The sequence below is a fragment of the Marmota marmota genome, unplaced genomic scaffold (assembly GCF_001458135.2).
Source record: "Marmota marmota marmota unplaced genomic scaffold, marMar, whole genome shotgun sequence".
Classification (NCBI taxonomy): Eukaryota; Metazoa; Chordata; class Mammalia; order Rodentia; family Sciuridae; genus Marmota; species Marmota marmota.
In genome coordinates, this window is record NW_025999998.1 from 17,850,389 (window position 1) to 17,875,179 (window position 24,791).

Here is a 24,791-nt window from a genome sequence, read left to right on the forward strand (position 1 = left end):
TATATATATATATATATACATACATATATTGCATACAGTTCCATGGCATTAAGGGCACTTACACTGTTGTATAGCCACCAACATCATCTGTCTTCAGAACATTTTCATTTTTCCTAACTGAAACTCTGTGTCCAGAAGACAATAATCGCCCATTTCCCTCCTCTCCCTAATCCCTGGAAACCACCATTTTGCTTTGACCTTGCTACTCCAGGGACCTCATGAAATATTTATCCTTTTGTGATTGGCTTATTTCATTTAACATAATGTCTTTGAGGTTCGCCATGTGTTAGAGTTTCCTTTTTTAAAAGCCTGAATAATTGTATAGACTCTAAAATAAAAATGGTACAGTTTCAATTGATGGCCTCACATTTTGAGACTTGCTATAAAACTTCACACTTAATGAGGCTTTAAAAACTGACTTATTTCATTAGCATATAATTAGTTGAGATTGTTGCTCAGCATTTATTATAGCTAGTGGAAAATAATAAATGTATGCGTTTTTTTTCACAAAATGTATTCATATTATGGTATTATAGGAGGAAAGCTACGTAGTGGCCTCCAAGAAAGAGATAGTATTATTTAATTAGTACTTGTTATTGTAGAATTATTCAGTGAAGTCACACTATGATTCCTGGCATCTGTGTGATAAGGCACCTAAGTAGTCCTCACACAGAGATCTACAGATAATTCAGTACCCAAGGTTGCTCAATGAAATAACCAGATCAAGGAACCAGCAGTTGAATTCCATCAACTGTTTCTTCCCACTGTTTCTTACTAATTACCTGGAAAAATGGTTGTCCTAAACTCACATCATAATCTATCTACTTATGCATTTGTTAATTTATTAGAGTATGCATTCATTTGTATAAATTCTACAATAATTTGGCTCTAATCAATAAAGAAGTATTATGAGGCATAAAAGACAGCATGCATCTCTTCAGGAGAAATAAAACCTTTCTGGCCATATAAAACCTGAAGAATATCATGACATCTCAGTCATGCTTGGTAACTGGGGTGATGTGTGTAACACTCATCCATCTATGCTGGCCAGTTTGTGGGGTTGATTTATAACCCAGACTTGTCGATAACATTCTGCAATGTTATCAAGAGATGGAACAGCACGGCAAGCCACTTCCTTGTATGTTTTTTTTTTTTTAATTTAGAAGTATTAATTGTAATTGTTAAGCTGTGTCTTCAATTTTCAAGTAGCATTCCTCCCCGTGTGACCTTACTTCCTCAGTGTCCTTAGAAATATTATAGGACAGGATGAAAAAGGAACTGAAAGGAGAATGGAAAATTTTTGATCCCAGGACAAAGATGAGTTGGACATAATAATAACGGATGAAGATGCCAGAAAGAAGAGCTTGTGGGATGAGGTGGAGAACAAAACACGGGCTTCTGAGGTCTTTGGTAAAAGTAACTTTTTCTAAGAATTTTGTATATCACGCCTGTCATAAACATTCAACTTCATTGTGCAATGAAGACAGATGACAAGAATCTGCTGTTCCAACAACCAAAAAAAAAGCAACTTCCCTATGTCCTTGGAATCTGACTTCCTCTGTTCCAAATGCACAGTGGAAAACTTGTACCCATGAGGACTGGACCAGTTGTTTATGTGACTAATTGGATGTCTACATAAAAAGGAGAATAGGGGCAGGTCCGGCTATTCTCATCTGTTCTAAAGCCAGAGCTTGCTCTAAAGTGGAGAGGCATGTAGACTGGAGAGAGGGGAACCATTTAGCTGTCCTTTGCTGACTCTCTTATGTAAGCTCCAAGGTCAAGAAGTCTTCATTTTGTTTCCAAGTAGCAGGAGGAAAGACAAGTTTTAAGGGTCAATTATCAGGGAGGGACAGGGCTTGGGAAGGTTCTAAATTAGGGTGCCAATTTTATAGATTTGACAACAATGGGACATGTGAAGAAGAGACTAAAGAGAGGGATTGGAGGAGAAATGTCCTGAGGGAAGAAGATGAATATCATTAGATGGACAGTTGAGGATGGGCAGGAGAGAGTCAGCTTCTTCACAGACAGGAGATAAGTGAACAGTCAAGGAGAAAGAAGAAAGAGGGAAATTTTGACTTTGAGAAAAAGAAAGCTGAGAAAACTCAGTGTGCCAGCAAATTAGGAGGAAATGAGAAAGAACTGTAGGACTAGTATTTGGGGATAGTTGAACCTAAGAATGCAGTGGAGAGCTCTAAAGAGGTGAATCAAGCCAAGCGCGGTAGTGCACACCTCTAACCCTAGCAGCTCAGGAGGCTGAGGCAGGACATCTGGAATTCAAAGCCAGCCTCTGCAAAAGTGAGGCGCTAAGTAACTCAGTGAGACCCTGTCTCTAAATGAAATACAAAATAGGGCTGGGGATGTGGCTCAGTGCTTGAGTGCCCCTGAGTTCAATCCCTGGTATCACCCCCCACACACAAAAAAAGAAGTGACTTAAAGGGTGGCCATGCAGCCATGGGAGCCACCCAAGACAATGCAGAATCCTAGTGGGGCAAAAGGGGCTCATATTTGAAATATATGAAAAAATATTCAATGTCTTCAGAAATTAGGGAAACACAAACCAAAACCACTAAAAAACAAACAACAACAACAACAACAACAAAAAAAAAACTATACAGATTTCTTCTCATTCCAGTTAGAATGACAGTCATCAAGTATACAAATAGTAATAAATGCTGGAGAGGATGTGGAGGAAAACAAAAGGAAGAAACACTTTCACACTTTTATTCAGTCACAAAGAAGAATGAAATCATGCTATTTGCAGGAAAATGGATGGAACTGGAGACGATTATGTTAAGCAAAATATGCCAAATTTAGAAGATTAAAAGTCAAATGTTTTTTCTCATAGGTGAAAGGTAGAAAGAAAAGAAAAAAAAAAAAGAAAGGTGGTCATAGCAGAGGGGCGGGGTCCCATGAGAATGGAAGGGAAACCAGTAGAGGAAAAGAACCAGAGAGAGGAGAGTAACAGGGGAAATTGATACTGGCAAAATTATACTGTTATATCATGTGCATGCACAAATATACAGCAACAAATCCCATCATTACTTATAATTATAATGTACCAATAAAAATATGGGGAAGAAAGGTTGTGTTTGCAGGGTCTATTTTGCAGATGGGCAATTCTTAATGGTCATTATATCCAAGGCGGAACTTTGTGAGTGCCAATAAAGGACATCATAGTTGAGCATTTCTTGGATTCCAAGAAAATACACAGCCAAAGTATTAATGTCACCCTATGGCTTATGAAGCCAATGAGGAGGTAAAAAGAGAATTTAAAATTTTCACAGTAATTTCTTGATAACCCTTGCATGACCTAGCAATGCTTCATCTGTGATCATAAAAAAGGCTTTGGGTGTGGATGGTACAGCTCTCAGAACCATCCACACAGCTTTTGATTTAGCAGAATAAGGTGTTTTTCATTTAAATTCCATCCTAGAACTGGATCTACTACATCATGGGGAATAATGGGGATAAACAGGAGGAGCTGGAAGGATCAAAACACTGTGTCAGTTCCTGTAGACACTAATTCAACGTGAAGTCATCCTCTCTGCCTCTAGGTCTACAAAAGTCTAGCAGTGTTCTGAGTGTATCCTTGCCGTTCTTACTCCTTAGACTATGTGAGAAGGTTAGCATTTGGATTATAACTAGTTCCTTATAAATCATCCTTCTCGAAAAAATTTTAAAACCCCAACTCAAAGATTCTTCTCTTAAGAGCAGCGCCTTTTGAATTTATGTCTCTAAGTCTCACCTGGTACCTGGCAGGCATGTAGATGTTCAAAAATCATCCACAGAATGAATGAATGGACTCGCTGTGCTCTCTATGAGCCCATATTTCCCTGGGATATACTTTCGGGCTTTAAAGTCTCTGTGACCTTCTCTCATTCCTGTGCCATTCAGCATCTGAAAGATGCATAAGCAACTCTAACTCTGTAAACAAATTATTATGTGTTGGCCCCTGTAGGCAAGATCTACTTCTTCTTACTCCAGGTCTACCCTGGATTCTTTGCTCTTAATTTTGCTCATTCCTGGACTGATCAGTTGGCTGTGCCTCCTACAGAAACAGTGGAAGAGATTAAAGAAGGGGCAATAAATAGGAGGTAGAGTAGGGGAGCCTGACCAAGTAAAAGAAGACTGCATATATTGAGGCTTATATTAAGCAAAGCAGTCTCGACTTGAAATCTCCACTCCTACTAGACAGTAATCTCAGCTTTTTCCTGCCTTGGAACTGCTAATCACCAAGAAGGCAACTAGTCCATTCAACATGTTACGTAAGTCAGTAAAAGGTATCCTCTATAGAGTCGGAGGCAGCCAACCCCAAAATGCATGTCATGGTGAGAAAAATGTGGGCCAGAATTCAGTTGCACTGGATCATTTGAGCAGGCAGGCACCTTGGGCAGTAACCAACCTGCATTACAATGTTCTTTGTTCCTGATAGGTACTTACTCTTTGGAGCCTAAGTCTTTATTCCTAAGAACTACAATCTCATTCTAAAAGCTATCTATCAGATTCCTGGACTACACTGTAACAATTAGAAGACTTAGGAGAGCTGGGTTTGGTGGCACATACATGTAACCCAAGCTATTTAGGAGTTTGAGGCAGGAGAATCTCAAATTGAAGGCCAGCTTCTACAACTTAGTGAGAAGCTGCCTCAAAATTAAAAATTAAAAAGAGCTGGGGACATAGCTCAGTGGTAGAGTGCCCTGGGTTCAATTCCCAGTCCAGAAGAAGAAGGAGGAAGAAGAAAAAAGGGAGGAGAGTGAGGTAGATGGGAAGGGAGAGGAGGAAAGAGAGAAGAGGGAGAAGGGTATACTGCTATTAGGTGTTTGCATCACTGTAAACATGTCTTTTCACCTTCAGTTAGCAAAACCAATGGGATAACTTTATGTGAAGGGCTTTTTCTGGTATGTTTGGGCAAACTCAGCAATCTCTTCATTTCTGCCTTTGTGGTTTAATTCCAGCAGGTAGAAGATTTATGTATATACAGTGTTTTAACCAGCTTTTAGTTGCTGGGACCAAAAGACCCAACCAAAACAATTTAGAAGGAAAAGTTTATTTTGGCTCATGGTTTCAGAGGTCTCAGTCTCTAGACGGCCAAATCCATAGCTCTGGGCCCAAGATGAGGCAGAATGTCATAGCAGAAGGGCTATGCAGGAGGAAAGTAGCTCAGGACATGGCAATTAGGAAGCAGAGAGAGAGTTCTACTCACCAGGGACAAAATATGTACCCAAGGGCATACCCCCAGTGACCCACTTCCCCCGGACACATCCTCCCTGCCTATAGTTACTACCCAGTTAATGCATTCAAAGGGATTAATTCACTGATGAGGTTATAACTCTCATAATCTAATTATTTCACCTCTGAAATTTCTTGCATTGCCTCACATATGAGCTTTTGAGGGACACTGCATATCTAAACCATAACATAAGGTCTTCCTTTCCTAACTGTACACTTCAGTAGAGCCATGGATAAAAGGTTGGGGGGTGGATTTCCCTCCATCCCTGGAGAAAAGCTCTCCAGGGCTTTTCTCAATGCAAATCAGGCAGCAAATCTTAGAGTATCAGTGACACAGCTTGATTAAACCCTGGGTGGGCTGTCCTACCACACCACACCAGCTGGACCCCAAACTGACAATGTTCAATGCTTACAGAGCTGTCAAAATTGGAGATGGTGTGGGACTGAGTAAAGGTTATGACCGTGCCCAAATCTGCAACTGTGTTTTCTGAGTATGCTCTGTTTCCAAACTGGAAAAAAAAAAAAAAAGTGACTCTTTGGATTTGACTGGAGAAGCCTGTTGATTTTTTTTTTTCCCTCAGACAATGGCATGGGAAGATGAGTATGGTGTGGATGGGAGGGTTGAACTCAATAAGTAAAGGCTCAGTTTTGATGGGGCTGGACTCTCCACCACCTGTGCCATTGGAGTAATTTTCTAAATGTTCAACAGAAATTCGTGAGGCTAGATTCCCTTCAGTGGCAGGGCCTCATATATGTTTTTCCTTGGGAAAGATAAACTTTCCAATGAAAGGAAGAATTCTCTGGCTCTCTCTTCATTGTTACTCTTTTTGGGGGTAAAACATAGCTCCTATCTGCCAAATTTCCACCAAGACTCAACTGCCATTCTTGACCAGTAACTATAATCCGTCCCTTTCCAGGGTGGTTTGACAGTATATAACTGGATCTTGAATGTTGCTTTACTTGAAGCACAGCTATAACTGAGATTTCTAGGGTCCTGAAGCCTCTGCTTTTAATAGTAAATTCAACAGAAGCTCAGGAAGGGGGTCTGGTGGAAAACATCCCCTTGGTCTCCCCTGTGCATAATATCTATAACAAATGGTGACTGGATCTAAAATCATGTTGTTGTCTCATTAATTTTTTAAGGTTCCAACTTCTGAGGACACTGGGAAAGGAGCAATTATAATTGTGAGGTCAGGATTTAGGACTTCCCACTGCAGTCATTCAGGCCCTTTCTCTCTGTATTATCTTCATTGCTTTCAGGCAAACACATATAAATCTGGCTGTTTTTGGATGGACAGCCCAGGCAGACTTGCCATGTAGTAATGAAGTAAACAACTAGGTTTTATTCCTCAGGAGAATATATCGATGAACATGGTGGCTGCCAAGTCTGCGATGCTTCGTGTGCCAAGTGCCGGGGGCCAACCCAGGAGGACTGCACCAGTTGCCCCCTCACAAGGTGAGTAGCCTTCGGTATCTTCTGGGTGTGGAAGGTCACAGGATGCAGGGTGGGAAAAGGAGGTGCTAACGAGCTCAGCAGCACCCCAGGGATCTGCGGGAAACAGGACCAACTTGTTCCCATGACACAGATATTTTCCTTGGTCTGGCCACAACCCATATCTGTACTATCCTTTCTCCATGATGCCCAATACCCTGTGCAAGGACCAGTTCCCTGGGCACTACGAAGGTTTCTTCATTGATGAAGATGGTGGCTTCAGAGCCATCTTTCATGACTGGAATTTCATCCCTCAACCATCACTTCCATCTTCTGGCCAAATATCTACTCATTTCTAGAGTCAATTCAAGAGTGAACTGTCCTATGAAATGCCTCAGCATTTCAGACCCTTTTGAGTAGAATTAACCTTCTCTGTCTATGCCTCTTTGCTGTATATAAGCTTCCCACCAGGCACCTGTTGAAGACATTTGCTTACATCTCTGTGTTAAACCGTTTGCTCCTTGAGATCCTCCCTTTTGTATCTCCAGTTCCAGTCAGAGTGCTAGGAAAACAACAGGCACCTAATAAATGTTTGATAATTGAGTGAATGAGGGCCTATCAAGCATGTGAGTGGCATTCTAACAAAGAGAGTTGGAAACTTCTGTGGTTTTGGTCGGTGCTCCTCTGATCCCAGCACTTGGTGGTTGTTGGCTGCCATGTTGGAATGAGTAGCCCATCATTGCCAGCTGTCTGTGGAGGAAGCAGGGTGTCTTCCCAGACCAGCAGGAAGGGGCTGTTCCACTGGCAGGTGCTTTATGTCTCTAGAATGGACACTCCCTATACCAGTCATGTTCTCCTGATTAATCTTCATGACTGTAACATCTTTGAGAGCAGAAGCTGTGGTGTAGGTGCCCCGCTATTCCCCCACAGTAGTCAAAGGTGTGTGCTTTATTGAATCTATAATCAATAATCAATATCTTAGGTTTGTTTGGCTCTTCAAATATCTTCCTCAGAAAGAGGAAGGAAGAAAGGAAAACAATGAGTAAAAAAAAAAAGAAGGAAGAAGAGAAGGAAGGAGAAAGACAAAGATAAAATAACAGTTTTAAGAATTCTCGGTGATAGTTGGGTGCTGTGGCACATTCCTATAATCCCAGTGACTCTGGAGCCTGAGGCAGAAGGATTTCAAGTTGGAGGCCAACCTGGGCAACTTAACATGACCCTGTCTCAAAATCAAAAAATAAAAAAGACTAAGGATGTAGCTCAGTGGTTAAATCCCCAATATCATTAAAAAATAACAAAATCAAAAAAAGAATTCTCAATGATAACCATTAGGACATTTTCAAGTATCTCTTTAAGAAAACTAGACTTCTAAACATAGCATTTTCTTCAAAGAAATTTCAAAGCATACTTTAAGATGGAGATAATATTATCAAGATGAGGTTCTCTTTCTCTTCTTACTCCTGACTACAGCAGCATCAAATCCCATTGCATGTTTGGACATCTTTTGAACTGGACGAACATTTTAGCATTGCTTGATAAGACTGCCCATCATCCAGTGCACAGTGCTGATTATCCCTGGCTCACCAGAAATGAGAAGTGAGAAAAAAAATCTACCATTATACATGGTCATTTTAAGAATCTGAGTCCATTGAGACTAGATCAGAGGTAAATATGCTGGGTTACTTCAGTGGTTCCATTTGTGAAGTATCCTGTGATCTAGCTTTTGAAGAAATAAAAGCAAGTGCATGGACCTTGAACCAGGATATCTTCTTAAGAAAATCTTTTTCCCCCAGGAACAATTTTCTTCTCATCCCTCTGAGCATGCCATCCCCCAGCCCCATTTCTCTTCTTTGATGTCAGTTAAATATGTCTAAGGAAGGGCACCATAGCATGGCAATGAGCTACCTGACTCCTTTTCTTATTTTCCTTGAAGGAGGCTGAGAAGGTGAAAAGAAAGCAAACATCTTGGAAAATGATGATGTTGGCTTGTGTGTTCTGGAAAGAGCAGAAAAGTGTTTTCCTTAAGTGTTTTCTGAAGATTAGTCCTCATTCACTTTGTGCTGCTGCAACAGAATACTTGGGACTGAGTAATTATGAACAGAAGTTTGGCTGACTATTCTGGAGGCTAGGAAGTCCAAGTTCATGGCACCAGCACCTGGTAAAGCCTTTGCGGCTGGGTCATGCCATAACAGGTGGTGGAAGGAAAAGAGAGCAAGAATGAGAGAGCAAGGGGAAGGCAGATTTTCTTTCCTAACTATCCCACCCCCATGATGACAGCATTAAACCTTGCGTGGGGCCAGATTCCTTGCAACCTATAATTATTGCTTATTAAACCCCACTTCCCAACACTGTTGCATTGTGAATTCAGTTTCCAACACATAACTTTTGAGAACACATTAAAACCATATAAAATGAAATCAGGTCCATTAAAGACTAGAAAAAAGCACCTGCTTAGCTGGGCATGAGGTTGCACACTCATAATCCCTGCAACTCAGGAGACCGAGGCAGGAGGATCACAAATTTGAGGCTAGACTCAGCAAGTTTATGAAATCCTATCTCAAAATAAAAGATAAAAAGAGGTGGAGATGTAGCTCAGTGGTACAATCCAAGGTACAAGCCCCTGGATTCAATCCAGGACTGCAAAAAGAAACAACAAAAATAACCTGCTGCTTTATATCCAACCTGAGATAAATGAAGAGTCCAGGGATCCTGTAGTGAGTCTCCCTGCCCTTTAGGTCACAGGTAAAGGAGGGGAAAGTACTCAAGGACAAGCAATAGTGGTGGTGAAACTTTAACACCCTATATCTGACACAAGAGTTGCACAGGTAGAAGAAGGGACACCCTAGAAAAAGTGGAACTATAGAGAACACAGCCTCTGCCCAGCTGTGGAAGAAGGAAGCAGAGTTACGGGTAGAGAATAATCTCCCTCAATCTCTCTCCTTTGAACCACAGATCTCCTGTGAATGTTTCTCCTTATCTGAAACTAACTGGAGGCCAATGAGAAATACAGCTTATCTGTGAGGAAAATTGAGCTTAGGATGCTGTATGAAGTGGGCTCACTTCTAGGCAAAGGACAGAGAAATGCAGAAAACAGATCTGTGTTGGGAGCGAGAGGAGACAAACAAAATACCCGAGATAGCTGTTATAAGTTTCTTCTTGTTCTGAAGCCTTTGGATAGCTCTAGTACTGGTAAAATAAAGATAATCTTCAAAGAGTTTTCATCTGGGAGAGGAATGTTAACATTTGTCTTGAAGGTCTGCTTCAAAACCACATGCAAGTGAAGTAAATTGGTGGAGAGAGAGATGAAATAAGATTGGCCAGGCCTTGATGACTGCTGAAGCATTTGTACTGAGTGATGAATGTATTGGCTGGTAGGAGGTTTACTTTTATATAGTGTATGTGTGTGTGCCTTTATATATGTTTAAATTACTCTATAATAAAATTTTAATAAACAAAAGAATTTAACTAAAAGAATTCAACCCTAACGTGGTTTTACAGGAAATCCAATTAGAGAAGTTGTTTCTGCACCCTGTAGTTTCCCTTTGCATGTCTATAAACCTTTGGGTTTAATTCCTTGAAGACAACTGAAAACATGAAGGAATCAAGTGCCCCCTTTGCCATTGTATTTACCATGCAAACATCTGAAATGCTGTGGCCATATGGCCCATGTTCATTTCTAAGCCCATTCCTGAAGGAGGTATAGAGTCAATGAATAAACTAAAAACATTTGAAAGTTACCTCTGTTCTTATCCAGACTTAAATATTTTTATTTTATCTGCTTCAATGAATGCAGAAGAAAAAAATTTTTTTTTCTCAAATTTCATTCCGTTAGACCATTAAAGCACCAAGAAGTCACATTAAGTGCCTTTGTCATGGCTTTAATTAGGCCAAATCAACAATCAGCACAAATTCTGATTTGCCATCTCCACTGTTACAGTTCACATCACACGTGCACACAGGCACACAACCTGGGGGTTTCTGGAATACTCAGCTCCAATGCTGAGATCATCTGTCCCAGCTCATTAGCTCTTGGTTCTACCTTCTTCCTCCTTGCTATTAGATCTGTTGGACCTGGAACAGGTCCTGTCTATGAGAAGGTCAAGATCATGCATAAGTTGTGGGGAGAAGTTCTTCTGTAGAGATCAGCTTATCAGAATGTCTTTGGATTTCATGCATTAGATAACTGGTGGCCCCAGACATACCTTGATACTAAAGAAAAGTTTCATCAAACACATTTTCTTCTTTCATAGAGCCAAGTGAGGACTTTCTACTTTGTCTACTTTTCTGTAGACAACTGTGGCTATTTGAAATGGGACTTCTCTTCAAGTTTCTGAGCAATTTTTCTTGAGCAGGATGGAGAGTGAAGGACAGTGATATAATTCATTGCCTTCACTTAAGCATGTCTGATTTCCTTATCTTTATCTTTAGAAAGAATCATGCTTTCACAAACATTGGGTATGTTGCTTTTGCTTTCCTCAGGGTGCAGGAGGAGGGGGTGGCTTGACACACAATTATGTGCTTGAAAGTTTCTTAAAATCAAATCAGAAGTCCCCTTTCTTAATAAAAAGGGAAGGTTGTGCCTTCTGCTTCCTCCTCTGTCTGGTGAGGTTTAAATGGTCCCTATTAAATCAAATTACCTCTCCCAAGAGAAATGACTTCCCCAAAACCAAGTTATCATCTCTTCCTAAAAAGAACACAATAATGATGTGTTTCACATCCTTCTGAACTGAAAAGATTTAGCATGAAAATGAACCCCTAGATTTCATTTGCCCTTTTTTTTTTCCTTTTCAGCAAAGCATGGAGTAGCTTCCTTTATTCAAATCCTCAGAAAGCTCTTCTGCAGATTTTCTTATAGGGATGTTGTTGGTTTTGTTGTTGCTGTCATTTTTTAACTAGTCCCATCCAAATAATTCCTTGGGAAAAACATCTCCTAACTCAGAAATCAGAGCCAGAGTGGGGCTGGGATATTCCTGTTGGGCATCAGAACCACCAGTTTAACATCTGAGCTCGGACAACAGGCACCTCAGTCTGCTCCATGGTGCAGAGGTTGGGCTTTGACAAGACAGCCAGATGTGGGTGTCTGTTTAGGGTTGGGACTCCACGCACTTCTCTGCGTCAAAAGGATTGTTTGGTCCCCGAATCAAAAGGCCTGGGCAACCAGGAGCAAGTGACCTTTTGTTAAGTCACTGGCTTAAATCCCAAACTGATGTAAGTGACACAGATGGTCAAGATATGGGAATGAACAAGACAGAAGATCACTTAAGTTGCAGAGCCCCAGGCTAATTTCTTCCAACCCTTGGATCGAAGTGGTCCACTCTGCCATTCAAGGTTGGTTCCAGGTCTGGGAATAGCAGGGTTTAGACAAGTGCCACCCCAGGACCAAGTTGCTCAAGGTCTACACCTGGCCTTTTGTGTGCTGTCTGGCCTGAGTGGAGGAAGTGGTAGAGAGAGAAGGAAACCTTCCCTTTTCTGTACAGGCCCAGTCAGCTCCCGCAAGCCTGGATGGCAGCACTGTGCCCTTAGGGCCATGCACACACTGTGTACTCTGTTAACCTCCAGATGGACACAGTAGGTGTACTCTAAGGAAGCTTTAATAGACTCCAATCTGGCATCACCTGTATTACTTGGAAATCACTCAGCAAATTCCTGTCATTGAGGATTGATTTTCAAAGTATTCTCTTACATGAGCCAGCAACCCCACTATCTGTGTATAGCCCAAAGAAATGGAATCAGCATACCAAAGAGAGGCCTGCATGCTCATAATCATTATAGCACTACTCACAATGGCGAAGATATGGAATCAATCTAGGTACTCATCAACAGGTGAATGGACTTAAAAAAAAAAAGTGCTATATATAGCGCCGTTCGACCATAAAGAAGAATAAAGTCCTGTCATTTGTAGTAAAATGAATGTAACTAGAGGATATTATGTTAAGTGAAATAAGTCAGACATGAAAAGACAAATATTGCATGTTTTCATTCATATGAGGAAGCTAGGAGAAATTTATATGAATGTAGAATAGTAATTTCTACAGTCTGGGAAAGTTGGGGGTTTGGTGGATAAAGGACATTTATGGTACCAAACATAAATAGAAAGAATAACTTCTGGTGTTCCTCAGCACAGTGTGTGACTACACTTCACCATAATATACTATATACTTATATATATGAAAATCTAGAGGAGAGGAGCTTGAAGACTCTACAAAAAGAAATAATAAGGAGTTGGAGAGGTTAATTATTCTGACTTGATCAGTACATGCTATAGGCATGTGTTGAAAATCTCACTATATCAAATTAATAGTATAATTAATACATGTTAATCAAAAAAGCTACATAAATAAATAATCAAAGGTTTAAAACAAAATTATGCTCTCTGAACCAGTGGTGTTAGCATTACCTGGGAATTTGTCAGAGATGCAAATTCTCAGTTTCTTCCCCCAAGACCTCCTAAATTAGAAACTCTGGAAGTTGAGATTCCAGCTCACTTCATCTATTCCCATTACCTACCTGACTCTAACATTTATTTGATCAACATCTTGTATTTTTCTTAGCAAAATTCTTGAATACAATTGACTTAATCATATTTCTTCTTATAACTACTTTGTCAAGAAAAATGACACAAAAGCATGAAAAACAATGACATGATGTATATATTATATGTATATAAAACCAAAGATATTAGAAGTCAACATGCAAAGCCCTTGTGGATGTTCACAAGCATGGTCAGAAAACAGAGACTGTAGGATCCCATATATCAGAAAATACTTTCAAAAAATGATGTTCGGAATCAGAATTCATTAATTATTTACAATATACACAGGCCAAATTTATAAGTAGCACCTATTCTACCCTTCAAGATCCCTTGGAGCTGACATTTCTCTTTCCCAGTGTGGGTAGGGTGTTAACTAAAGGAAGAATATTTTCTCTAAGACCTCTGCATTCAGAGGTCCATTTAGCATCTTGAAAGTTCAGAGACCTCCATCTGACTGCTGACTGGATTTGGCCAGAGTCTACAGTATGGGTTTAATCCCTGTGGGTACAAGCTAGTTTATTTGGAACCAAATACAGGATCAGATCCCCAGCCAGCTCCTGGCATGTCTGCCGTTGGACCCAAGTCTCAGGCCAAGGATGGGTACATGACTAATATTTTGCATGTTCTAAGATGATCAGTCCCAGGCAACCCTCTTGTTTCTGGAACAATGAAATCCAATCTGTGCAGTGAAACATGAATACCACATGTTCCAATACTTGGGGCCTTTCTGGGAAGTCACCCTGATACATTCTAAAAGTCTGCTTTTCCTCTAGGGTTTTTGATGATGGCCACTGCATTTTGAGCTGTCCCTTGTGGAAATTTGAGTTTAAGAGCCAATGCCATCCATGCCACCACACCTGCCGAGCCTGCCAAGGAAGTGGACCTTCCAACTGCACCTCATGTGGAGCAGGTGAGGGAGCCGCTGTATCCTGCCCTACCTCATCCCTTCCCTTCTCCAGCCCACCTCCTTTGGTCTGACATAGAAGCCTCATCCCTGGGGTTGAGGGTTAAAACTTGACAACTCTTCCTTAAAGAGCCTGTACAACTCTGAAACCTCTTCTTGTTGTCAGAATGTGAAAACATTGTTCCCATTATGATGGATGCTGACTCATTGCCCCGGAGGGGATGGGAGAGGAAAACTAAGATCAGGCTTTCTCCAGAGAAGGAGAAAGGACATATCAACTGGATGTCAGATATAAGATAGGGAAGCAGAGATATGTTGAGGCAAAGGTAAAAAGCTAGAGAATTAAGGAGGCTATTTGGTCTCTAAAAGAGATAGCATATTGAGGCTGTGTCAGGGTCTTCTCAAAGCTGAGCTGTGCCATTAAGATGTTGTCAGAGCCCTGCAGAAACAAGGAAATCATTTCAACTCATGACAAATGTGACCTTTTGCATCCCAGTTTGAACTCCCTTCTCCTGGTCTCAAAGGTCCTCTGCAGTTTGACCTTTGATCCCTCTAGCCTCATCTCACATGTCTGTCTGTCCTCTAGTTTGACCTCATGTGAGCCAGATTCATATTTCATTTGGCCCACATAATACTTTTAATATGTGAGCCAAATTTAAAATTTGGGAAATTTCAAATGAAAACACAGTTTTTGTTTTTTGTTTTTTTTCTTCTTTTCTCTTGAAAACTTGGAAGATCTGACTATACTGGTTCTACATCTCTCAAAGAGTTTCCCGGAGCCTTAAAAAGGCTGCTCTCAATTTCTCCACGATTTCCACCATTTCTGAGCATCTCACTGGTACTGAGACTGTCAGATATCATCATCATACTTCCATCATTTTTCTGGTGAAAGAGAATTATTTTATCTTTATTCTTACTTACAATAAAACCAAGAAAAATGAAGAACAAATTGAGAATGTCATGGATTCACAGGGATACAGGAGATAAGACATTCTTTGAATAAATTAAAAGTATTGCTTTGTGCTTCATATGTAAAAAAATACACATCTATGTCATTTTTATCTCTAGACTGTCACATGCCATTTACTTCCTCATTTATAATACAGTGCTAACAGTTACCTCTTCCATACTTATGAAAGTTAAATGAGATTGAATGAGATGAAATAACAAAGCATTTAGAGCAGAGAAAGACATAGGAAGAACTCATGATATTAGCTTTTCTTATTTTCATTTCTATTCTTGTTATTGTTGTTGTTATTGTTTTAATCCACTTACTCCTCTGGGCATTTGCGTTTCTATAGCCTGTGAGACTTCACTTGAGGTGTTCCCACTCATTGTATGGTGACTCCCTACTATTCCACCATTTCAACACCATTTCTGCAGGGAGAGCCTCCCTGCTTGCCCAGGAAGACCCCTTCACAGGCATACCTGGAGTCCTCTACTTCCTGTTTACCAGCCTCTTCACATTGCATGTCTATCTTATCCATAAAACCCTATGCCCCATAAAAGCAATGAATTGTTCCTGCCTTATTTTCTGCTGTATTTTGATCATGAACACAGCCTTCAACATGTGGAAGGTATGCAATAAGTAACTGAATGAATGAAAGGTTAAGTGGAAAGAACATTAAGACCAGCAGTCAGAAAAATTGGGTTCTTGTCCCAGTTTTGTTACTAACTTGAAGACACTAAACCAATCAATTCACTTTTTTCAGTCTCTAGTTATTTGTTAAAAAAAAAAAAAAAAAAGAGCCAGGCACAGTGGTGCATGCATGTAATCCCAGCAGTTTGAGAAACTAAGGCAGGAGGATCACAAGTTTAAAGCCAGCCTCTGCAACTTAGTGAGACCCTAAGCAACTTAGTGAGACCCTGTCTCAAAATAAAAAATAAGAAAAGGGCTGTGGATATCGCTCAGTGGTTAAGCACCCTGAGTTCAAGGACTAGTAGCAAAAAGAAAAAGAAAAGAATAAAGAGAGAGAGAGAGAGAGGGAGAGAGAGGTAAATGGGCATCTAAAATCATCTTAACATCAAATAAACCAATAAATATCTATACAAAGCACAAAATTAGAAGTTTAGATGTTAAACAAATGTCTAGTCTTTTAAGCATCTTTTAGCTACTTGGACCAATCTACACATTAAAAGGTTTTGACTTATATTCTGTATTAACTATTTGAAAGGCTGTGTTTAACCCAGTATCTTCAACATTTATTGTGTCTCTCCCATGTCCAAGTTCCTGCATGTTGAGAGCTGTGAAAAATATAGCAAAAGACAACATGATACTCAGCTTCAAGGGGTTTACTATCTAACAAGGATGTTGTCCCCCTGTAATGCAAAACAAGAAAATATCAGACAAAGCCCACATCAATGGTAGGAATCCTACCACAGGTCAGAGAAGAAACCTCACTTCCAGCTCTAGTCAGCAGAGAAGGGTATTGCTTAGCAAGCCATGTTCTCTTCCTAATAAGAGCTTTGTGTCCCTAGTCCAAGGATTGTTAGCACAGAAAGGATATCAGAGACCTTGATGAGACAATACAAAAGGTAGATAATTCAACTGAAAAGGTTTTCCATATCTATCAATGGAAGCTTTAATAAAAAGCTGAAAATTCAGCTGGGCTCAGTGGCGCATGCCTGTAATCCCAACAGCTTGGGAGGCTGAGACAGGAGGATTGCAGGTTCAAAGCCAGCCTCAGTATCAACGAGGCACTAAGCAACTCAGTGAGACCATGTCTCTAAATAAAATACAAAATAGGACTGGGGGTGTGGCTCAGTGGTCAAGTGCCCCTGGGTTCAATTCTCAATACCAAAAAAAAAAAAAAAAAGCTGAAAATCCTATGTCTGGGGAGTTCCCCCTAGCCACACAAGCCTCTCTCACCAACTTGTAGAGATTTAATCTCTTATTGAATTGCAACTTCATTAAGTCTTTGGTATGAATCCTTATGGAAATGCAGATGTCCAGTTATGTTGGTGAAAATTCACTCTAAATTCTCCTCCAGTTCATCCTCTACCAAACGAGACCCAGAGATAAACTAAACCAATTACAGTAAGCAAAATGTTGAAGTAAACTTCATAAAGTTTATTTTCAGCTTTTCTTTCATCTTTTCTGACAGTACTTTTCCCTCATGCCCTCAACCCTCAACCTTCCTTCCCTCCTACAGACTTCAATGTCTTCACACTAGTCTACCTTCTCGTATAACAAAACCAGCTGTTAAGAGATTCTCTGATAAACAGATATTTACCCTTTGAAACACCTGAATGCCAAGCTGAACCTCTTTCAGAGTTTCTTTGTATTTTAACTCTTACCTCACAACATCCCATGAAAGGTTTTGAAGCTAGGAAATATGTGAGCCCTTCTATTGCTGGAATCAGCTACATACTATTATCATAATTCATATTTGGAGACCCTGGGCAAGTAGCCAAATATTAAGCATGGTTTTTAAATTGCTGAATATTTGTAATTATCCATAACTAAGCAAGCTGGCATACTGCTTGGGCTTTAGAAATGTGACTAAATTGTCACATAATCCTGGAGCAAGCCCATGGGGAGAGTTGACCATTGTCAAGGCATCTAAGTGAGCTCTCTTCGTAGGGTCTGTGTGTTTTAAAAACTGAGGTTCTTCCAATCTCTGTCCTTCAAACCCATATTATAACACCCAAATGGGTCCAAATAATAAACCCATGTCCAAATAATAAATATGGAATTGAAGAACATTTACTATAATATCTGAGCCCATTGATGTTAATTTTTAATTTTACGGTGGTTGATTCAATTGGCTATATGGAAGAAATTGAACACTGCCAAATATGAATTCACTGTCTCATTCATTCAATCATTCAACAAATATGTATTTAGGACTTCCTGGATTCCAGGCTGCCCCTAAGACTCTGGATCCTGAGTTGATGTCTCAGGAAGGCATAGGGATAAATGTAGACCAACTACAGGACAGAGAAGAGGTAGGTTCCTTACTGTTGTCCCCCACATCTTCCCATCCTACATCCGAGAAGTTGTGGTGTTCTGAATAGCAAGACCATTTGTGAAGGAGTCACGGTGGAAATGGAGTTTGGTAGGGTTTAAGTCGCTGGGAACATAACTTGTAAGATTGACACTCTTGTGATCTCTTGAGATACCAGGTTCCACCAGATCAGAGTGTCATGCACCATTACATTGGTCTGTAGATGTGTTGTCACCGGATGCACAGTACACACTCTCAAGCACTCCCCTTCACCTGCAGAATAAGGTTCTAAGTCTAACTTGAAAACAACTGATACTTTTTTGCCCCACCTCTAAGGATTTCTCCTTTTTTTCCCTTTGGTCCCACAGGAAGCACCAGATTTCAGGTATAAAATTACAATGAGCAGAGATGGCTTGAGAGTCCATAATTCAACAAAGCATTTGTAAAAGTATATTTAAACTAGGGCACTGCTTAAATAATAAATATTAGGGAAAATCACTTGAAAGTGGTCCAAAGGCTTAAGGGCAGCCTGGCATACAGAAGTTCTAAATATATATTTGTTAATGATGAATGAATGGGTGAGTAGATTCATATTTGCAATATCCCAATACTCATCTACAGATAAAAATAGTCAAATGTCAGAAATTATGTATGGTTCAATCTGATATTACAATGACTGTCAATTTCTGCTTGCAACAGGGAGGTTAGTGCTATATTTATGTACAAATTTGGCAGCCTTGTATCTTAAAGGTGAATGTTTGGATTTCCATGTGTTAGATTATTTGATGAGTGATCACTAGAACCTGGTTGGTTATTCTGGGTAACACAGATTGGCTGCTTTTCCAAGGAAGGGCCATATGTGAAATCTGATTCAGAGAAGATGTAAACCCTGAACATACTCAGAATAAAAACTCTAGAAGGCTGGGAGAAGACCTCTAGGTTCATCTCTACTGTTAGTGTTGTATTTTTATTTGCACCTGATTATAATTGTTTGTAGCTAATTGTAATGTTTTGTAACTGATTGATTAGATTTTTCTACTTCCTCTAAGAACAAATGTTCATAGTCTGTCATTCTGTGGGTATTGCCCATTCTTTCCTTACAGAGCCCAAAGTAGACAGAAGTCAGGAACCCTCAGGAATGCATGTAAAGGAGCAAAGAGGTGTGCTTGATCTACTGCTTCAATGAGGCCGTCATTATGATGTCTTTGCAAAAATTCAGACCTTAATTAACACAAGCACGTGATTTTGATAATACTTCCAAATCACTTTAAAAGACTGAACTTATATAAAGCAAGTCCATCATTAAGCATGCGTTTATTCCTATGGGATCTCTGTAACCCCCCAGGTCTAAGAGATTCCACAGATACCAAAAAAGCCCTTGGGAAAGTGAAGCACATTTTGAATTGTAGTTGTTCACATGGTTTGTGGTTTTGCAATGACATCCCAAATAGTAGTTGCTGTTCATTCAAATATATAAACTATTGCAAAATGATTCCCTGCAAGGAAAACTTTTCAATGACAAGGATATAGATATTGCACTTTTCATTAACTCCAGTCTTATACTTCTGGTCCCTTAGGAACAAAAGCACTCCGTCGTTTCTTTTTTTAATAAAATGTTCTACATTATATTAGCTTCATGGCTGATCTTGTATATTTTCTCTCTTTCCGTTGCCCCTCTAACTGGTCAGACAAGCATGGCCGAGAGCACTTCTTGCATCAGGGTGAGTGTCGAGAGAGCTGTCCAGCTGGCCACTACTCTGCCAAGGGGCACATCTGCCTGCCCTGCCCAGACAACTGTGAGCTTTGCCACAACCCACGTGTCTGCACAAGATGCATGAGCGGCTACTTCCTCGTGCCCACCAACCACTCCTGCCGGAAGCTGGAGTGTGGACAAGGTGAGGCTATTCTGGTTCCCCTGCCCAGTACCAGGAAATGGGAGGACAGTCTGTACCCCTGTATGTCCTGGAGACTTAAATTACCCCCTAATAGTAAAATCAGCACTTAGGACGACTGAATGCTTCCATATATCCAATGAGGACAATAGTAGCTGCCCCTCTCTCTTCCCCCACGTCTTCATCCTAGGTTTTCCCAGATTCAGTCTAAGCACAGAGAAACACAGCCAGTCACATAGAAGTCATTGGGTATTTGCAGAAGGGATATGTTAGAGAAAAAAATTAGATTAGAATTCAAAAGTCTTGGCCAATAGTTTTCTTCTTCCCAATTACCAAGTAGGAAACCCTGGTCAAAACAAATCCAATTTGTTATGCTATGGTGCCTCTGTGAAGGGGACAGCAAAGCACCTGGTTAGAAATGCTGTGAGAAGCCAGTGAGAATCAGCCTCCCTGATCTGAAACCACTTGAAGATATTAAAACGGACTGTGAATCATATCTGTTATTGTTTATTGCCCAATTTGTTATCTCCTATGAGAAGAAGGAAATTAGAAAACAGCACTTATAGATTTGGCTCTTTTCTATGTAAGAATGTCACAGACTATTGCTCCGTCTCTGTGTAAGAATTATGCCTGGCGTGGTGCTGAAACAAGCACCAACATGTTTTTAGAATAATTAAGATAGGAATTTCTATTTCTGCTTAATGTTCATGAAGGTAGTAAAAGATTTTAAAAGCTTTTTCTTTTAATATGTAGGGCAGGACAGATAAAAAGAAAGACAGAGCCTGTTGATTTACACACCCAATTCTATTTCCCCAGAAGCAGTGCTGATTTCTTTCATAAAGAAAGAAAGAACACCAGCTTCACTTCAAAACCAGTTCCAGGCATGTGGCCCTACTTTGTTGTATTTGTACCAGTCAAGCTGATTCAATCTATTGAAGCATTAGAAGAAGATAAAAAAAGTGTGTGGCACATATATTGTCAAGGATGGCTTTGGATTTTATAACTGCTCTATGATTTAGTAAGCTACATGCGACCATATTTTCATAGCAATCGATGTGTCTCCACTCAGTGGAAATGAGTTGTATTTTCACTCCTCTTGCGGTGCAGGTGAAGTTCAAGACTCAGACTATGAAGAATGCTTGCCTTGCGAGGAAGGATGTCTGGGATGCAGCTTGGGTATGTCACCTTCCTTTGTTATTTAAAGAGTTTAAATAGCTTTGTCATTTTCAACACACCCATATTCTGTTCCAGCTTCAGAAAGAACTCTTCATCTTTGTCATTCTTAGTGTCCCCAGACATATCCATTGAGGAGGCTTTCTTGGATACCGATAGGGTCACGTGGAGCAATGTTTTTGAGATAATAGATAGGCCTCTGGTCTTAATGAAAATCAAGTTTAAGAAAGGACAGTAGTATCACCCTATGACCCAACTATACCACTCCTCAGTGTTTATCCTGAGGAATTAAAGTCATCATACTATAGCCAATTATGCATACCCATGTTTATAGTAGCACAATTCACAATAACCAAGTTATTGAACCCACCTACATGTCCATCAGTGGATGAATGGATAAAGAAAATATGCTATATGTTCACAAAGGAGTTTTATTCAGCCATAAAGAAAAATGAAATTATGTCATTTTGAAGGAAAATGGATTGAACTAGAGATTATTATGTCAAGTGAAATAAGCCTCAGAAGGGCCTACATTGTCTTTCATATGCAGAAGCTAGAGAGGAAAAAGAAAAATAAAGGTGTGGAGGCTGGGGTCTAATAAAAATCAAAGGGATGGGGCTGGGATTATGGGTTCAATCCCTAGCACCAAAAAAAATCAAAGGGAGATCAGTAGAAGAAAACAACTGGGAAGGAAGGAGGAGAGAGTGGTAGGAAGTAATACTGGCCAAATTCTATTGTTATATTGTGGGCATGTATGAATATGTGACCAAAAAAAATTCCATCATTATCTACAACTATAACAGACCAATAAAATATGTGGAAAGAAAAGAAAGAACAGTGGCACCTTTCTCTCTGATTGTTAGCTAGTTGGCAGCTCTCTCTCAGCAACCACATTGCAAGATGACTGATACTCTTCCCTTCTCAAGGTGACAGATTTGAAAGACAATGAAAAACCCAAGCAAAAAGATACCAACTTACTCTCACTCATCCAGTGTGTGCAACTCAAAGCTTGTGGGAAGAGAAAATTGTGAGGTTTTCCTTTATAGAATGACTCTATTGCTTGGGTCCAGGACAATCCTTAGAGACGGTGGAGTTGAAATCCCTGACATGTTACAGAAACCAAATGTAATTCTACCACTTATGTCAGTGGTGTCTCCTTTCTCTTTCTCTCATGCTCCTGGTAGAGGAGTGATGTGGACAGTTTGTAGCACACAGCACCACTGGACTGCATGCAAAATGTCAAAGAGGGATATACCACCAAATTCCAAGATCATATCTTAATGTAAGTTTAGACAAGATATAGAAACCAACTAAAGATCACTAGAGAGAGTGACAAGTGTATTCTAAATGCTGATAATTGTCTTACCTTCAATTCAAAACTTTTTCTTGATTCATGTTCTCTATGTATTAGGACTTACATATTCTCAGATTGACTTAGTTGAACTCAATTATGACCATATTTCTGATCCCTCTGTTGATCTCTCCAATAGAGAGATCTTTTCCAAGTTCCCTTTATTTGTAAATTGGTGGTAATACTTTTTCAGCTGACTGGTGTGATATCTGGTATGTATGCCTCTTTCTGCCTAGACATTAAATGACTTGAGAATAAGCTCTGTGACTTATATGCTCAGCTCCCATAAGATTTAACAGCATGCCCAAGATATAATAAATGCACAATTATTGTACAAATGTCCCTGACTTATGATGGTTTGATGTATAAAGTTTCAACATTATTTTGGTGTGAGGGTGGTACCTATTCAGTAGAAACTGAACTTAGGATTTTGAATTTTGCTCTTTTCCTGGGCTAGCAATGTGTGGTACAAAACTTTCTCATGATGCTGCTGGGCAGTAGCAGCAAACCGCAGGGCCCAGTCAGTCACGTGATCACAAGGTAAACAGCAAACACAGTATATGTTGCCAGTGTTTTCAGACACAGGTATTTAATAAATTACATACAACATTCAACAGTTTATTATGAAATAGCCCTTGTGCTAGATGATTTTGCCCAACTATAAGCTAATGTATGTTTTCTGTTTAAGTTAGGACTTAGCTAAGTTAGGTAAGTTTAGGTTGGGAACTTTAAATGCATTTATAACTTAACATTTTCAGTTTAGAAGAAGTTTATCAGGAAGTAACTTCATTGTAACTAAAGGAACGTCTGGATGAATGTTTGGTGGATTGAATTTGAGAGTTATCCAAATTCAAAACAGAGATAAATGGCTTAGGAGACCCAGGGATTTAGATTTTATGTTTTCTGTAATCAAAATTTGTATATGATCCAAGGAGAAGAGAAAAAAATATAGAAAAATAGGTGATTATTTTTTTCGTGGAATACTAGAAAGATTTAAAGAAAACATGTATTTCGTAATATTAATAAGAAAGTATATGAACTTAAAAGACACAAACAATTTACTGTTGATTTTATTGTGATTCTTCTTGTGAAGCAAAACATCATCCTTTGGAGAGAACTTAGCTTTATTCCATTTTAATAATGTAGATTTTTCTGCGGACCAAGTCTAGACCATCTCTAGAGGAATTAGAGAAGTAAAATCAGCTACTTTGAGACATTTTATCTCCAATATGTAATAAATAGTTATTGGGAACCTTGAGATATTTCCTGGGTTTTTTATTCCTTTCCAGATATTTCGTGCACTGTAGATTAATATTTGTCTTTTACGACTAATAATGAAAAACTCAAATTCCAGATTGATGGGCATTTTAATCTTATTCCAGGGTGGAGTTAGGTATTTGTCAATCCAAAAAAAGAGAAAGCTAAATCCACAACCAAAAAGTATTGTTTTGTCTGGAAGAAAATATTGAATTTGATATTCTAGGATGGAACAAGGGCGTTTTTATTATTACAGGGTTAGATTTCTTTATCAAGCTGTAAACAAACAGGATTTCTTATAATACTCTTATGTTTCAAGAGTATTTGATGTCAAATTCTTTGTCTTTTTCATCAGTGTCTTGAATGAAAATTTTAACAAAGATAAACTTAAGTATTCTAGACTGTATATTTTACTAATTGAGGGGGAAAGTAAATAGGGTAATTTTACCTAACTTTTTTACCTAATTTTTTTTATCTAATTTTGCCTAATGTTTTTTAATTTGGAGAATGCAGTGATATTTATGACACTTAAGTTATAACCAAAGATTTGGGACCCATATCTATATCACCATTGACTTAATTATAAACTTTAATTCAAATTGCAATATGGCCTCTTTACTTCCATACCTAATCAGTAAAAATAAAGATTACCATGCCTTTATTTTGACTCAGAAAGGGGTAATAAAAAAAAAAATCCATTAAGCTAGGTGTGGTGGCACACACCTGTAATCCCAAGCTATTTAGGAAGCTGAGGCAGGAGGATAGATTGAAAATTCAAGGCCAGCCTGTGTAATTCAGTGAGATTCTGTCTCAAAAATAAAATTTTAAAAATGAGATGGTATGCAGGTGTAGCTCAGTAGTTGATCCCTTGCCTAGCATTTGTGAGGCCCTGGGTTCTATCCACAGTACTACAAAAAAAGAGAAAAGAAAAAAAAAAAAAAGGAGTTGAAAACCCACTAATGTTTGTTCATTGAAATGAAATAGTATGGAAAAGCATACAGAATTTTTAAAATTTAAGTAATTGAAAAAAAAAAAGTCATGTCAATTGAGTGACAAATAAAAGAACACACAGAT

At 39.3% G+C, this 24,791-nt stretch overlaps 1 protein-coding gene across 3 annotated transcripts in view; it reads left to right on the forward strand.

The window, feature by feature from the left end:
- The window catches only part of Pcsk5 (proprotein convertase subtilisin/kexin type 5), a 448,718-nt gene that overhangs the window by 330,158 nt on the left and 93,769 nt on the right, over window positions 1-24,791 (forward strand). For all 3 annotated transcript variants that reach the window (XM_015492940.2, XM_048806923.1, XM_048806924.1), the window contains 4 exons: window positions 6,583-6,685; window positions 13,967-14,103; window positions 19,733-19,939; window positions 21,044-21,112. In XM_015492940.2, coding sequence (XP_015348426.1) covers window positions 6,583-6,685; window positions 13,967-14,103; window positions 19,733-19,939; window positions 21,044-21,112 — 516 coding nt within the window. The remainder of the gene's footprint in view (window positions 1-6,582; window positions 6,686-13,966; window positions 14,104-19,732; window positions 19,940-21,043; window positions 21,113-24,791) is intronic.